Source organism: Diorhabda carinulata, chromosome 1 (genome assembly GCF_026250575.1).
Source record: "Diorhabda carinulata isolate Delta chromosome 1, icDioCari1.1, whole genome shotgun sequence".
Lineage (NCBI taxonomy): Eukaryota > Metazoa > Arthropoda > Insecta > Coleoptera > Chrysomelidae > Diorhabda > Diorhabda carinulata.
This window is the reverse complement of record NC_079460.1, coordinates 14,338,542-14,357,085: the sequence shown is the minus strand read 5'-3', so window position 1 is coordinate 14,357,085 and position 18,544 is coordinate 14,338,542. Positions and strand designations below refer to the sequence as shown.

Here is an 18,544-nt window from a genome sequence, read left to right as displayed (position 1 = left end):
TAATTCTATTTATTTCTTACATGAAAATCAAATTGTTAAACAAAACAAATCCAGCAATGTAGCGCAGATGGGATAACTTGAAGAGCAAACAATAAAAATTTTTAAATATGAAGTCACATTTTTTCATAAACTTTATTGGTGTTTTATTTATTTTTATTGTGTTTGGTGGTGGTGGTGATGGTGTTTTATTTTAGTAAAAATATATTGAATATTAACGATTTGACTTTAGGCTATCTTAGTATTATGTTGTTTAAAGATTTCGAAAATTTTAGAAGTAACTGATTTGATGTGGTAAAGGTATATAAATAGGTAAGATAAAAATGACTGGATTGACGTTTGAAGGTGATCGGCATGATGTCGAAACGACTGTCATATGTGTTTTATAGAACTCGTTTCAGAATATATGTATGATATGAGTTCTCATAAGATGAAAAATTGGATTTGTGATTTGAAGGACCCTTTCATCTGTTTTATTAAATTAATCTTAGTGTGATGTGAGTGATATGAATGATAATATATCTTCCAAACTTTTAGGTTTCCTATACCAGTTAATTAAAATTGTATACCTTAGGTATTTCTGTATATGAAAAATTATCTATTAATTTGTTTTAGGTTTTAAGAACTGAATTTAAATATTTGAACATGTCAATATGTCCCATTTCAACTCTATATATTAATATTTCTTCAATTTCTTATACCTTTGGATATATTAATGCTTCTTATTGTTCTTGATTTTAGGTCTCTTCTGTTTTAAAATTAGTTTCTTTTTTAATAATCAATCTTTCAAAAATTATTTAAAAAAACTAATTTTAAAACAGAAGAGACCTAAAATCAAGAATATTTAGAAGCATTTATATATTAAGATAGTGGAAACTTATTTTTTTTTAACATTCATTAATATATCTATATATTTGTATAGTTCATGGATATGGTGTAAGAATACAATGCCTATATTCACATTTACTTCTAAGTGATGATGATTGAGCTCAGAGAAATACAAACCCAAAGAATATTCCTATAAATGGTATCCAACATTTTGTCACCTACTTCGATTATAAATATTTATCAATAACTAATTTAAATTAAAATAATTGTAGTTATTGATAACATAATCATTATTTTCTAATAATGATTAATACATTAGTGAACGCGTTTATTTCTCAACTTTTAAATTGATGGGAATGTAAATGATTATAATTATTTTGGTTATCAGAGGTCGAATATTGATACAATCAGCATATTCAAAGTCGAGAGTTTATAATTAATCTGAGAACGATTTGCAAGAAATTTCCTTGTGTGGTTTAAATGAATTTGTTGTTCACTATTTGTATTAACAATATAGTACACCATGTAGTTATGTTATAAATGAATGAAAGGGATTCAATGAATAGAATTTGATTTAACTTAACAATTTATTCCACTTAAATATTTTATACTCTAAAAATTTTCAGACAACCAAAATTGCAGATTTTTCGAAGTCAGTTTCTCTAAGTTAACAATTTCTATAAACTTTCAAAATAGAAAAGTACATTATGACACTTAAAAAAGACGGGAAATATAAATGTTCCAAATACCTTTTAATTAATCATATATTATCCCATCTTGAAAATCAAATAGTTTTGTTACATATAGTAGATGGTACACAAATAATATTGTTGACGAAGGGCTAAATGCTTTTCCCAACTAGAGGGTGGTAAACTTACCATATGAGAGAAAATAACCTTAAAAAATCTGGTAAAATAGAATAAAAAATATTCACACTTCTGTTTTGAGTATATAGTTGAATTTTTATTTGTAACATGTACTATGAGCTATAAGACTAGGATGTTCTATGAAATTGGTTAGCTTTTGTGAACGGACGACAACATATTAAAGCAGGGCTAACATTCGAATTGTCATGTAACAAACCCTTATATTTTAGTGGGCGCAAATATTATGATTGATTGATTTTTATTACATAAATACTACTTAATATAATATAAATAATTTACTACAACTAGAAATAGTTCATGTTGCCAAGAGCAGATTATTAATGCTCTTGCTAACACAAATGATTTTAGAACATGATAGAAATAACAATGGGACTTGATTTATTCGCATGTTTTTTTTATCATGTACCATTTAGAAAATGAGATGAATAAATATTGATAATAAAATGGCTATATGGTGGGAGGAAAAGTTACCTATTTCGTACCTAAAATCAATTCGTGAGAAAACATATTGAGCATTAACTGCTTGATAAGTACGTAGGATTCTGAAATAGGTTACCATTCAAAGCCAATACTGATGTCCAAATCGATACTCTTATTTTTCTCTTCAAAAACTAATTTTTTCAAGCACTGTTCATCTGTCTCCATCTAATTCTATGTACAGGTCTTTAAAACGGAACCAAATAAAAAGAGTTGTTTCTCACGACTTGGAATTTAACAAAAGAGAAATTTATTTTCTTGTTTTTGATTTTTCAACAAAGTTTCTCATTTGAATTGTAAATGTGTATGAAAATGAAAAGTGTATATTTATTATGTATACTTTAATTGAGTTAATTTAAGTTGATGTAAATGCTTCATAAGAACCAGGAATTTTTAATGAAATTGCGACTTAAAAAAGATTGTCACACTGCATCTACTTTAACTTTTCATGTTTTATCACGTGATAAATCTTTGGAAATTTTAAAACACAGCAATTACAAATCTAATAATTAAATATTTGAGGTCTCTAATCTGAATATAAATGACAAACTAATAGCTCAGAATAAGTTATCCTTTAAACAAAACAAACTTATTTAAAAATTATTGTTTGACCCCAGCAGTTTGATATTTTTATTTTACAATATTACATTTCTAGGATTTCTTTTGTACCCGAAGAACTTTTCTTGTTGATTTACTTACAAGATCTGTTTTCAATTAGAGACTTTCACAAACTCCGCATTGTCATATCCTCCACTAAAATATTGACCAATTCCTTTTTTGTCGATTGCACGTACCCGTACAAATAAGAAAGCTGCGACAAGACTAGCCACAATAAGAGCAAGCAACAACATTACCAATCCTGCAACAAAGCTTGGAACAGACATGCATATGGTCTCGGAATCTTGAGACGAAGTAGATTGTATTACTACCGTTTCGTTGCTTTGTGCAGAATTCAGAGCAAAATTCACGTCTCCTGGTGCCACTACTTGAATTATTCGACTAGTATTAACGTCAGTCATCTCTTGAGCTTCACGTTTGTATACGTGGCTCACAATAACAGATAATGTTTCTGGACTGCGCCGTTTTCTCACTCCTTGAAGTTCACTAGGTGGATTCTCAATCAATCTAGGCCTGCCTCCCAATGTAGCCAAATTACCTTCAAATTCCTCAGCAATGCTACTCTTTCTCTTCACTGTATTGTAAATACCGTGATGCCCTAGAGGTGGAGGAGGTAAGTGAAAATCTGCACCAGTTTGTCCTAGAACTTGAGGTGCAGGTGAAGAAAGATTTGGTGGATTAGAAGTCGATGAGGAAGATGTTTGAGCTTGTGGAGGCGGCACTACATCTGTATTTTGTTCAGAATAAGCACCAGTAGGGCCAGCTGGGTGCCTAGGATCTGGGAAAGCAGGAGGTAATCCGTATTCACTAGGTGGTGGAGATTCATATTCGTTATTCAATCCAGAATGAGTTCCAAAATCTCCACCTAAGGCGTTTGATACAGGAGGAGGACCATATTCAGTGCTTAAACCTAAACCATATCCGCATTTTGGCTCAGGACAACTATGTCTACATACTTGGATAACACACTGGAAATGTACATTCATAGAGTCAGGAAATTTAAATGCTTGGAAATAAGCAAACGATACAACAGAAGCAGATGGCCCAAAGTTCTTGATTTTTTGGAATTTACTCATAATTTTAGGTCTTACTACACATCCATATTGGTCAACAAGTTGAATAGGCGCTCTTTTTCCATCATGAGCTACGCAGTTTCTTACTAACATATCAAATTTATTTTCATCATCTTTTATCGCTAATACCATCGTCATGGTTTGTCCAATTTTAACAATACCAGATACTTCTGACGCCCAAGGCCCTTTTCCTACTTGAATTTGCATCCAACACTGTAAGTTGTCACCCAGAAAATTAGCGGTAATTGCATGTAACACGTCAACTTGAAACGGTCTAAACGTAACAGCTTTTTCATAAAAATCATACCACGTACATCTCAATTTACGAGCCTGATCCCAGACTTCCTGTACGTAAGGATCGTACTGAATAATTATTGTATTTTCTACATAACTGCCACTAGGCGTAGCACCACCGTAACTAGCAGCATTATGATTGACCGAAGAGCTCATGCCACAACTATTTAAAAAGATTTCGAATGTAGCACTTAAATGACCTGTGCCTGGTTTCAAATGAACACAATGAGAATCGCTATAAAAACCTTTAGAGAAAATCATTCCATAAAAAGGACGGTCGAATTCCATATTTACACGCATATGAGTTTTTTCGCACTGCACTTGTAAATGTTTTATTTGGGGTTTTTCCGGTGTAGTTAATGGCCATGGGTCCTCATTTGGATCTCCTCCACCCCCTCCTCCCCCCGGACTCAACAATCCTGTAGGAAGGTAACCGGGACCAGACAAAGGTGGGCCGTAGACGGCTCTATGTTCAAGAGGTAATGATGCCGAATCCGAAAGTGGAGCATCACAATGAATTTCCTAGAAATTAATAATATATTCATTAGTGAAAATTTCTATTTCATAACATGCATAACAAAAAATAAGCGGGTACCAGTATATAAACGAGTAATAAAATGGAAATCATTAATATAACTCATCAATTTTACACTAGAATTTGAAGTATATATTATGAAGATAAAAACGTATTGTGTAACAACAAATTATTATTTACAAATAACCCGTTTGAATTTTAAATAAAATTTTCACTTATTAGTAAAAATATTTTATGAAAATATATTTTTTAAGTAGAAATACAAGACGTTTTCAAGTATGTACTACTTATCATTAATCTACTACGCATTTTAGTAAAACATGAAATGCATATATTATTTATCCAAATGTATTGTATACGTTCAAAATCGTCCCTGTTTGAAATAAAATTTTCATGTCAACTAATAATGTATTAATCAGAACGTTTTTTATAATAATTTTTCGGAAATAGTACTAGAATTCTATTTATATCATCTGTCGGCTGAAATACCCGTGAATTGCCAGCTGAATGTTTTATTGTTGTTAAATACACCCTAAATTATCGGATATTCTAATTTCACCCTGATATCTATTATTTTAATGTATGTATTTATTTTTTTCGTTCACGGGTAGAAAGTATTTCAGTTATGCGATCAACGCTGATACCAATGTACCTACGCGCGCGTATCAGCTGAAGGACTTTCCTTCACCCTACATGCAGCTGAAGGCTTTTTTTGTTCAATATACAATATAATCTACCATATTATTCAGTTTGAGCCATCCCATAATGAGTTAAATTTACGGAGTTTATTACACCTGGATCAAACGGACCCGTAACTACCTCACCAGCTGAACGTCATTACGATCACTCCTAAGGTGAGTTCTGTCAGCACAAGCAGAATTGGATGCAATGGTATGACTATTCAAAATATGCAGCTGGCTCCCGGACTATAACAGGTTTTGTGTCTTTTACTTTTCAAAGTATCTCATCAAACCCACTAACCTACCTAACCTGTGTAACCTAATTCCAGTAAAACATCTTCTGATTGTTAACACCCTTACGCTTTCATCTTCTGGTGCATATTGAGCTGAATTGAAATGAATTGTTTATCAAAAAAACAGGAATTTACAGAATTAAGTTCGATGAAAACAGGAAGATGATATTCAAATTTATACCATTTTTCTTGTAGTTTCCTAGTTTTGTGTATTTTTATTATTCGCATCTATGTTAAATAGCTAGTACATCTAGCCACAATGCAGGATAATATATGGGTCTAAAGAAAGTAAGAAAGGGATAATTATACTCAAAAAATATGGTTTACAAACTTCAAAAAGATCTGAGGAATATGGTGGTCAAGGACTTATAAATAAACAAAACAGCGAGGACTGTGGAAAATATGGAAGTGAGAGATCTCGAAGGCCACTAGGTTTGCCGTGTGTATATGTATATACAGTGTGATTTATGGTTATATCAACAATAGCTATTGATCACATTGATATTGAAAAATATCTTACTCTCAGTGTAAGTAGAACTACCAGGAATCCTAGAATGTTTGGTGATCTTGACATGATGTTTATTGTAGCAGCGTTCATAGAGATTTTCTGTAACGAATAATATAAAAATAAGAAATTAAAGAAATTTATAAAAATATATATTATTTCATTCGGTAGTACTATGGTATTTATAGATATGAATTGGATAACGAAATCAAATAATATCAATATTTTAGCATTTTAGCATAAATTGTTTTTTAATCACATTCGTGTAAAAATACTATATATAATGAATCTTTAATCATTAAAACTTATATAGAAATTTATTCACTATCAGTTACTTCCTAACAATTTTATTGGAAAAGCCGCAGACGTTTCTTATGCTGATGCCAATATTCTATTCACTTTGTATTTTTTTATTCTATTTTATCATTTTTAACTAAGCTATACTTTTGTTATCATTAAAAAAATAATTTTGCTTAAATTTGATTTTGCACTTATGTACGTCTGAAATATGAGATTAATAGAATTTCCTGATTTTGTAAATTTACTTCTATAATTGGTTCATTTATTATACAAATAATTGTTTGATTATCCATCTCTACAAATATTCAGCTGACATAATTGTGTGCATAATTGTAAATAAGCAAAATGCATCATTTAATGGAGTAGTTTTCCATTTTATATGCTCCATATTGGAGTAGAAGTATAATTTTTATTTCATATCAAATATTAAAACGCAACAATACCTAACAATAGGCGATAGTTTTTAAATTATGTATTAAATGAGTTAAAAATTCTTGTCTCTTAACATTATTTTGGAAAATGCAGTATTTATCATTTTATGCTCTATGCTTGTTTCATTATTACCAGGTGCTTTTCCACTTTATTTATGATTTCCTTAACTTCTTCTATTGTCATTTCTTTTGATAAGGTTCCTTAATCATTCTCCTCCTGTTCCTCGTCCTCTTCTGTGCTTGGTTTAGTTAGCAAGTCCTTGAAGTAATCTATTATGTAGTTTGTCCGCACATGCTGCTCTGTACGATCTGATATCTTACTGATTTGTGTTTTGTTCTATTCACAATCACGTGATCTATTTGTGAGCATGTATTTTGACCTATTGATACCCAGGTAATTCTGTGATTTTTGTGGTGCCAAAACTTAGTACTCCTGATAATCATTTTTACTTGTGGTACTAGATTACATAATCATGTATGTTTTTTTTTCTTCTATTTGGTTTAGATATTCCTCCTTCCCTATTCAAGCATTGACATCTCCTAAAATTAATATTGTATCTTGTTTTTGAATATTCTCTATTCTACTTTTATTTTTTCATAAAATTTTTCTTTATCCTCCTTTTTACTGTTGTCAGTTACGCTCCGTATACATTTATTTCCGAGAGATCGGATGGTTTTGCTAAAATTTTTAAATATGCCAGCCTTCCATTTATTAGCCTGAATTTCAGTACTTTTTGTCTTAATTACCCAAAAACAATGAAACTTACTCAATACTAGCCTTGCATTTCATTACCTGAGTATTGGAAAAGCTACATTGTTCATTTTCTATAATTCCTTATTACTTCCATCTTGTTGCCTGTACTCCGCATACTTTCTTAATTCCAAGCCAACCCCTTACAGCTTTCCTATTCTTAGCATTATTCTAATGTTTTATGTACATATTTCCATAACTTTTCCGTGTTATGTCCTTTATTTAGTTTTTTGTGTGTTTTTATGTTGTTTTTCTTTGTTAGTTATTGATAATTTATTCCCTTCTTCATTCTGGGTCGTTAACCTTTTTTATACATTGTTTTTCACATAATCTGCAACTACTTTTTTTTCGTGTTTTTCTTCTCCGTTGTTCCACTTCCACTTCTCTCCATTCACCATTCTTTGTTGTATACAACTTTGTGTTTCCCTTTTTTTCTGTCTTGGCCAAGTCTCTTATTAGCTTCTGTACTTTTTCACTATCTTCGTTAAGTTTTCATTAATATATATTCTATCTCGAGCCAAATTATTTAGTTTAGTATTATTCTCCAAAAATTTTTTTTGTCCTCTTCTAGCTGTATAAGGCGGGTTTTGGGACCTATCTTTTTAGCCGACTCAATGTTTCAAGAATTTTTCAATACGATCCCTTAACAATTTTTCAATATCTGTATCTATAATTAATAACTATTTTTTCCCTGTCTTTTTCTATCCATTCTATGCCTCTTTATTACTATTTATTATTTTCTTATTTTAATTTGTAGTTTTGGTTCTTAAAGTATTTTTGAGACTTCTATTATATTAGCTTATATTCGTACAGTTGATTTTCCGAGTAACTTGATTTTTCTCAATTCTTTTTTCTTCCTCAAAGGAGTTATCTCTCTGGCTTTTCTCTTTAACAACTCATCCAGCAAGCCCAATGTTCTACATGTATTTTTAATGCTGCAAGCCTACTCTGTTCAACTCGCAACCCACACCCAGACACAAACTCACTACGAGTATTAAAAAGGGGTTAATATTATTACTACTGATCCATTAATAATCACCTATTATTTATCAGTTATCTCTTAATTATTTTTGTTGATTGTAAATTACCAATATGTGACGCCTGTGATTGTATTTTTATACCCTTATCTACTATAATTCTGTATTTCTGTTTTTATGTTTTGAATTTGATTTATTACTCACTGAGTTCCGTTGGTATATTAGTTAGTTGGTGGAGTTTCTTATGCAGTTTAAACGACTTAATTTTTCACATTCCATAAAGACCGATAAAATCACGCGTTACTTAAAATAAATAACAGACAGTTGTAGTAAATGATAAAAAAGGTGAACATAATAGTTAAGAGTGGAATAATTGTCAGCTTAATCTTACATTTGACTGCCTGAACCTGAGATTGAATCGCGACTCCGCAGCCTTTACACCCCTGCTGACAATCTTATCACCATTAATTGAATTGCAGACATTTTTTTATGAATTGATTGATAAAAGGAGTCATCTGTATTAATTTCACACTACCTGAAATGAATCGGAGGTAATTTTTTTTAAATCAGTTGTATATCGACTATAATGCATTGTTCTACGCTGCTGACTATCTTTATCTATACTTATCTAAACAATCACTCAATAAATTATTGAGCGACCTGAAAAGTTTTGTAATTCTCCCGGACTATAAAGAGGGACACTAAATATGAAAAATAACGTTTATAAATTTCTCTTTATGATATATATATATATATATATATATATATATATATATATATATATATATATATATATATATATATAAAGAGGGACTCTTCATATGAAAAATAACGTTTATATTTTTCTTAGGGATGTGAAGGTATATTACATACATAAACCCAAGAATCACACAGCATTGTCTTTATGTCAACATTTAAATACATTCGTTGTTGATTTATTGATTTATTTTATCTGAAGCTTCTTGTATATTAGAAAGTTTCAATGAATAATAAATCGTCGTCGGCATAAATGTGTTATTCATAATATGTAAAGTAAGCATGAATGTTTGAAATGTATAATTTATCTAAATATATTATACACTTCAAAGGGGAGGGGACCTAAAAGAATCCCTTGTGGTATCGTCAAATTTTTAGACATGACATTATCTAACTTAACCTTATCAATCTATAAGGTAGGAGTTAAGAAATCAATGGATACAAGTACACTCCCTTTACTTTTATCCATTGATTAAAATATATAATCAGTGATAGCCGCCACACATAGATCGTTTTTCAGGATTTAGGTGGCCAAAATTATTTTATGTTATATTCATATTACAAAATAGTTACATAAAAAGAATTCTGTGTTTGGAATAACTTATCGAAATAATTTGTTGGTGCACGGTGGTTAGGCGCACCTACTTGTGATTTTTTATCAAAAAATATTTTATTCGAGATCATAGTTGATTTCAAAGTGTTTTTTAATATTATATTGAAAATACATATGACATACTCACGGCTTTCCCCAAGGAGGGACAGCTGTCTACGTTTTAGTAATACTTTCATTTATGTATTATTAAATAAAACAAAGTTTATTTTGTTCTAATAAGTAAGTGAATATATTATATTATTAAAAGGATCTTTACATTCGTTATACAATATTAAAGTTACATAAGCTAAATAGATAATCACTAAAAATAATCAATCATACATTGGAGACTTATTCATCTACATTTAAATTTTCGCCGCTTTCATCAATTTCCATTGGTCGGTTTGGCTCAGCAGGAATTACTAGCTGCATTGTCTCAGGCAAAAATAATTTTGAAGCGGTTTTTTTATCTTTCTCATGGAACTAATAAATGGGTCGGATGTTAATAGTAACCTATGATAAATATCTAAGTTGCATTCTTCCCTCGAAAACTTGCGAGCAAAGTTTAGGCGATAAGACCTAAAATGTTTATTGCGGGCCTCAGCAACTTCTTCCGAAAGTTGCCCTATCAGCAACAACGAATTTTCTATTATTGAAGCTCCGTGAATTATGGCCGCTTGATATGGCTTCTAATATCACTTTTAATCTAATAATCAAGTCATAACTTATCCCAGTGATTTTTTTCTTCTTCGGTTCGTCTCTCGCGAAATTTTTTCACGGGCAATTTATATGCTAAATGCAGCACACTTCCGAATATCCGGATTCTTGCATGTAATACGGAAAGGCCAAATTCAAGAGCTCCAGGGCATACATCATTTTTTTTTTGTTAAATCATTAAAATCTTTTGATGTAGCTCCACATATATAACATCTGTTGGTCGATTTAGTGTTTGTAGCTGCATTGCAGACCTTTCCGTCAACCGTCATTTTAAAACTATGTTGAAAAAAAAATTGTCTCCATTGAGGTCAACTTTCGTCAAGTTTAATGAGTTTACACTATTCTTTACATAATTGATTTCTTCTTTTGTGATGTCCGTAGATTCTTTTACGAATCTACGGACGAAATCTTATTGGACGGCAGTATCTAGGTGAAGATGGAGTTGGATTTTGCCACACGATTTTACTTTTATCCTCACCACAAACAATTCGTAGAGGCACAAATGAGCTTATAAAAATATTAGCATCAGATTCATCTTCGTTTGAGAGTCTTTGTTTAAACTGGGCTTGTTGAGAGCCGTCACAACCCCATTTGCAGATTAGCAGTAACGAGTTCCTTTTAACGGCATCAAGTCTAAGTAAGACTTCTCCTAAGAATAGGGATAATCTGGTTACAGTGTGATCCAACAAAGATTGTAGGTTTCCTTCTGCGCAGGTAGACGTCACTCGTAATGACTCCTTGGGTGGGTAGCAATCTTCTTTGGCCTTCAATAATAATTCATAATGTGGATAGAATCTTTTGTTCGTTGCTCGAATAATTTCGTACTGTCTTCTGGTCAAATCGGCTTCAACAAACATTGTCAGTGCTTGCAGAGGAGTAAGGGGCTCTATTTCTTTAGACTTTAGACTAGACTGAATGTCTGTTTTCACAATCATTGGCAGACGCAGAAGAATTTGTAATGTCTTTTAAAACAGTAGACGCGTTTCTTTTTCCTTCTGTTTGTAAAATTACTTGTGCCGCGTGAACAATTACTTCTTCGTGTTAAGATGCGCGGACTCCTTCAGTTTTTCTTCTCTTTGTTCTTTCGCTAGATTCGGTAAAAGATTTGGTAGGTCGTCCTGGCCTTTGATGCGTGTCTACGGGGATCTCAAATGTTCCTTCCAACCAAGAATTATTGGCCGCCAAAAAGTTTTTAAGTATTCTATGCGCCCGAGACCACCTCTTAATCAAATCACATTTAAAATACGAAAACTTCTTTTTTATCACATGTTCTTCTGTGTCCCCATAACACACGAGTAAATAATTTTCTAAATATTTAATTTTTTTATTTATCGGTAATGAATGTTGCTCATTCATTCTATTGAAGAGGTATTTACAAGTCAACATTTCCACCCCCGAGCAGCCAGGTGAACCTATAACAATAAAAAAATAATATTAACACAAAAGCATAAAATCCGATTTTTACCTATTTTTGTCAAAAAAATTTCAAACTCATTTATTTTTAAAACTAGTAGCTGATTTTAAGGTGATTTAACTCAGAAAGGTGCGGAAGTAAAGTTTTTTTTCGATTGAAATTGAAAAATAAAGAAAAAACATTTCTAAGAAAGGGTATTATTGACGGCTCATTAAGTCATTTATTGACGATATATTTAATACAATTTCATATTAATTTAATAAAGGCTTACCTATATTATTGGTGTCCATCACTTAAACAAGCAAATATGACACGACACATAAAATATTCACCGAAGAAAATGATATACGAAAAGGGCTTCAAGAACTTTCACGTGCAGTAAGTACGACAATCAAGTTTCGACTAGTAATGCGGCGCGCTCGCGCAGTCTAGGGATGTGTGTGGGGTTGGCTATTGTTCGTCAGGTAGTCGATTATTCCAGGAAAAAAATTGTTTGTCATTAGTCGATTATTGGAATTTCGACTTATGGCCGCCTAATTCCTAGAAATCTACATACGTGCGCCAGTGCTGTTTAGCCACTATATCCAGATATGAATCCAGACTGATTTGGAGAAAGTATTATTTACTTTCCTAGAATTTTCTCTAAAATTTTAAACATTGAGGGGAGAAGACCTATGCCTCGTATGTGAATTTTAGGTAATAGAACTCCTAAGGTGTGTTTCCAGATATTTGTAAAGTTACTCGTATATCGATGAATACATTCATTAAATATGTGTTTAAAGTATTCTATAATGTTTGTACAAGACAGAATAATGAGCTGTATATTCAGGCTGTCACTATTATTATATACTATACTATATATTGTTTCGATGTTCTTAATTATGTCTAAAACTAAACTAAAACATTATTTGTTGAATGAAACTATAATTAACGAGTTTACAGATTAACTAACGTTGTTATCATAAAACTTTAAAATATCATTATTTGGATGAGAATCACTTTTCAATTCGTTAACAAAGAAGTTATTAATTTGATTTTAGCAAGTGATAAGTGCAATATAGTACTAGAGGCTTTTGTGATACTTATGTGATGATATTTTTTATGAGATTTGCCAACGCACAATTTGAAGATTTAAATTGTATACCTTTCTCTCGCGGACGATCTGTAATTCCTTAGTTCCTTATAGTAATTATAATATCCTATCAATTTTATTTAATTATATTTCCTTAGAGCTTCATCCCTTAATTTTGCATAAGTTTAATATTTTGTGTTATCCGCGGTTGTTTAAGACGAGAAAGTAATGATTTTTTCTTTAATGAAGTATGATTATCTATCAATGTTATAATGTTTTGATTTGGAACATTAATTTTTTTATCTATTGGCTCGATTTCATAAATGTAGGCCTAAGCTATATCTTGGAGATTACCTTGAAATGTATTCAGTTTAATTCTAGACAAATTTCTAATATTTACAGTGTTATTTTTTGTTCAATTTTAATAAATTGAACAACACAATAAATCAAAACAACAACTCCAAATCAAAATCAATAACTCCAGATTCGAAAGTTTCACAGTTAGTATAAACATGTTCTATTGCTAGAGATATGACTTGGTTCAAATATTATTTGTCTTAAACAGAATACATCAGTAATTTTCAAAAGATTTCTACTTAAAGTGGCATTAATATTCAACAAATTCACATTTAAATCTCCCAGACAAAAAATATTGTCAAATCTTTGTGAAAATTTATCAGATTATTCTAAAAGTTACGAAGGAATTCATTTTGATAAGAATTAGGAGGGCGGTATAATAGACCAGTTTGTTTACTTATATTAATACTAATCCAAAGTTGTTCAACAAATTTCAAACTTTCTTTTAAATGTACCCATGAATTATTATTAATAAAGATCCCCACACGTCCTAGTTTTCAAGTAGTCATTTCTGATGAAAGCAAATACTTCAATATTTAACCTATGCTCATGTATTCCTGGATGCAACTAGGTCTCTGTCACACCAAATATATGAGACTTTTTCCAAGTAATTGTATTTTTTATGTCATTAATCCTCGCCAACAGTGAACAGGGATGTATATGCTCTATCCAATATACTCGTAATATACAACTAAAATAATAACTTTTATTACTAGCCACTTTATTTAATTTGAACTTTAAATCTAAATTTTTGGTATATAAAAAGTGCAAATATCTGAATTATATTTTGCTTATTATGACTCATGACTTCGAGTGCAGATAGAAACCTTAGATTTAGGACTATAAAAGTCTTTGGTTCTGTTGCGTTTATGATTTGTCAATTTATCCAATATATTGTCTTCCTTCTGACAAATCTGTGTCTTCAGTATTGACTCCCTTCACAACAGTTTTTAGGTTATGTTCCATTGCTCTTGTCTGATGTCTTCTTAAATTTCTTCGTTCTCCACGATTTTCGTAGTACTTCCTTTCATAATCGATATTTGCATGAGTAAGTATTATCTCTTTAATCCTTTAATTTTATTCTGAATAACATCAATTCTATTTTGAAGACCAGTTACTCTATATTGAAACTCTATTTTTTAATCATTGTTTATTAACGGTTGAGTTTGGAGCTCATTAGTATGTTTATTAACTTTATTAATTTTTTTTCAAACTTATTTTAATACTATTAATTTTAAAATTTTATTGCGAGGACTGGCTATGACCAACAGAAATATCGCAAATAGATCAAGAAATAGAGCAAAAACAATTATTATCAAAACATTACTGGTGTCGATAGATTATATATGCTGTAAAAATGTTGAAAATGCTTTTTATTGCTACCACAACTACAAATTATAAATTTTGCTTAACACAAACATCTTTAAACGCAGAATATTTCACTCTTCACTACTGTTTAATGCTTCAGTGGGGAACTTACGTTCAGAAATTACAAAAAGTTTGTAGTTAAGAATCGAAACTCCTGGATTTAGACACGTTCATTTTGAGTTGAACGTTTTGTCAGCTATTTCAAAAGGAGTAATGAAGATCCAATGTACTTACTACATGTCCATTATCTCTGGTAACTAAATATGGCGAGAATTACGCGGTCTCAATTCAAAAGCTACTTGATTCATTCTCTTATGACATACACTGGTTTGCTCTGCAATGAAGTATTTTACATATATTTATGAGTATAATCCCCTATATGGGCAGTTTATAAGTTTATAATAAAAATGACAAAGTAGGTACACCAACGATGTATATATATATATATATATATATATATATATATATATATATATATATATATATATATATATATATACATATATATACATATATACATATAATTCTAGTTTTTAAAAGAAAGATAAATTTTGACGTTTCGACTTACCTTTAAGTCGTTTAAATATGATATTGACAGTGACAATTTGCTTATTTATACTGATCTATAGATCACCTTCATCATGAATATCAAAATAAGGATAAAATCAACTTAGAACTTTGTTCCAATAAGAAAAATTAATTTTTCCTTGGTTTCCACATATCAAATAAATAGCAGTAATCAATTAAATTTATTAGAATTTACAAAATAGAACTACAAATTTGACTTAAATTATTTAGATCTATTTTATCATTTATAGCTTTTTCGTTCTTATGAATGTGAACCATTTCTAAAAATTCTCTTTTTCGTGTATTAGATTCCGTTTCAAGAATTTTTGAATCTTTATAATTGAATTTAGGTTTTTTTTATATTACATGGTTAGTTAATGCAGTTCTATTTTTTTATCGTATTGATGACCTCTTAGTCTATTTTCTAAATACTGAGATGTTTGCACTATGTGGACAGCGTCACAATTGGTAGAAGGCACTTAATATACAATATCACTTCTTTTGTTTTTTGTTGTTTTAGATTTTAATTTAGTGAAATATTTGGATAATATATTAGTATACTAAAATCATATTTATTGAAATAATTCGATAATTGTTGGGAAAATCCTTGTATATATCGTAAAGAAAAATGTTTTATGTTTTGATGTTTCGTTTCAGTTTTGTTTTTAAATTGATTGTAGTATCTGTTTATTCTTTTCTTGAATATGTTATTTATCATTTTTTCCGGATAATTATTTTATTTCAATGCAGTTTTTGCTTTTTGAATAGCTAAGCATCTAAAATCAGGATCTGACAGTTGGATAGATCTATCAACCAAACTTATTATTACTTATCTTTTTTGTCACATAAGATGACACTAATTGAAGTTTAAATATCTTGAGGACCAAGTTGGTTTCGTATACCATTCTGTTCTTATGTTATTGTTAATTTTATATAATGTGACATCAAGAAAATAGTTTAATATATTTGAGATGAGGAAACCAAGGAAAAATTGATCAGTTGATTTTATCCTTATTTTGATACTCATGATGAAGGTGATCTATAGATCAATATAAATAAGCAAATTGTCAGTGTCAATATCATATTTTGATAAAGACTTAAAGAAAAGTCGAAACGTTAAAATTTATCTTTCTTTTAAAAACTATCAAAAAAAACTAATTCTAAAACAGAAGAGACTTAAAATCAAGAAAATTTATATATATATATATATATATATATATATATATATATATATATATATATATATATATATATATATATATATATATATGTATGTGTTGCCTACGAGGGTTGCTACTCAGTTTTGAAATAAAAAAATAAAATGATTGGATCTGGATTCATTGTTTTTCAAAATAATCTCTATTAAGATCAATACACTTTTGCATGCGTGTGAACCAATTGTCAAAGCATTTTTTCCATTCCGGTTGAGGTACCTCCAAAACATGTGATTTGAATACAACAAACGCTTCTTGTGAAAAAAAAGGTTAGCTTCGCGATTTATTCACGATATGCGGGAATAAGATATAATATAATAAAAAATATTTTTCTTTGAACTGATGTGTGACAGTTCGCATTGTCGTGGTGGAGAATGATTCGTCTTCTACAATTAGTTTTCCTGATTTTTTCGAACTATTCTGGCAAATAAAAGTTGGTGTACCATTGGCCGTTCAACGCTACTCTAATGGAACGAGGGCGACGTGTCCAGTTATTCCAAAAAATAGGCGACCATTTTTTCGGCATTTCTTCACATCAATCGACACTAGCAATTATCAAATTATGTGGTATCCAACGCGAATAAATCTTTTTGACAGTCAAATGCTCATGCAATTTTGAATTTATGCGAGTGGCATTAATGCCCAAGTATGCCTCAATCTCACGGTATGGCACATGATGACCTTGTAATATTAGTTTACGCACAGCATCGATGTTTTCTAGCCTAACAGCTGATTTCGGAGCCTTCAAGAAATTTATTATGTAGCGAAGTGCCATCACGACTGACTTCGGAAAACCAGCGAAAAACACAGTGGCTGCTGAGATGGTGCTTAATCATCAAAAGTCGAAGCGAGTAGATTGGCACACTGCTGTTGTTTTAATCCATGTCAAAAGTCATAAAATTCATCACACGAAAATGTTCGCGATTTAATTCCATATTATAACCAGGATAAATGTTCCAAGTATTTGCTAACAATTCAAATAGCACTCATATGACAATACGTTCTGAGCATCTTCATGTCCAACATAATAATGGCAATGTCATATTCACGTCAGTGTTGCCATATCTCAAACCATAAGTAGCTACCCTCGTACAGTAATTTGCTAGCACGCTGTTGTGGTAATAGTAGTTGTAAACCAATGATGCGGAATTTTGTAAAAATCAAGTGTTGAAAATTATTACGAATAAAAGCAGGCTAGTAATTTAGTGACAAGTGCTGTAAGTAGTTGATGAGATTGTAGTTTTGAAATAAATGTGGATTCATCATTGAGCTTAAGCTCTTGTAAGTATGCCTTACAGTTCATATAAAGTATACGGTAATTTAGTTACTTGAAAATGGCATTATTTTATTTGTGGTGGACACGTGAGTTAGAGATTATAAACACTCCATTAACTGGATTTATACGAGAAAGACGACACGAACTTCTTTGATCATTCGAATAAATATGAAGATATACCTGGAGGACTAAGATCAATTAATAAAAAAAATTAATACAAATACTAGTTGACATAAACTAGAACATTTACAATGATCGATAAAGGCTTTTTCGAGATCCAGGATCCTTTCAATTTCAAATATAATTTTCAGATAAGCGAATGCATATTGGTAGGGAATTGGAAAAGTTTCTAAAACCAGAGAATTGATTACTATAAAAATTTTCCAATACTATCGAAAATATCTGAAAACGAGTTTCAGCAAACTATTAAAGAACAAAAGTAAACATTCGAAAAATCATGCAATAGGAATTCAACAAATGCAAATCATGATAGCTAGTGTCATCAGTCACATCTCCATCTATACAGCTCTGATAATTATCAAACATTGAGGAAATGATGGAAATT

General features: G+C 30.6%; 1 protein-coding gene across 1 annotated transcript in view; it reads right to left on the bottom strand.

The window, feature by feature from the left end:
- Window positions 1-1,398: 1,398 nt before the first annotated feature.
- LOC130890674 (uncharacterized) overlaps window positions 1,399-18,544 on the bottom strand; it is a 28,229-nt gene continuing 11,083 nt past the window's right edge. The window contains exons 2-3 of the mRNA XM_057794892.1: window positions 6,203-6,289; window positions 1,399-4,696 (exon numbers count right to left, since the gene is read on the bottom strand). Of these exons, the coding sequence (XP_057650875.1) occupies window positions 2,900-4,696; window positions 6,203-6,280 (1,875 nt within the window). The 5' untranslated portion in view covers window positions 6,281-6,289 and the 3' untranslated portion in view covers window positions 1,399-2,899. The remainder of the gene's footprint in view (window positions 4,697-6,202; window positions 6,290-18,544) is intronic.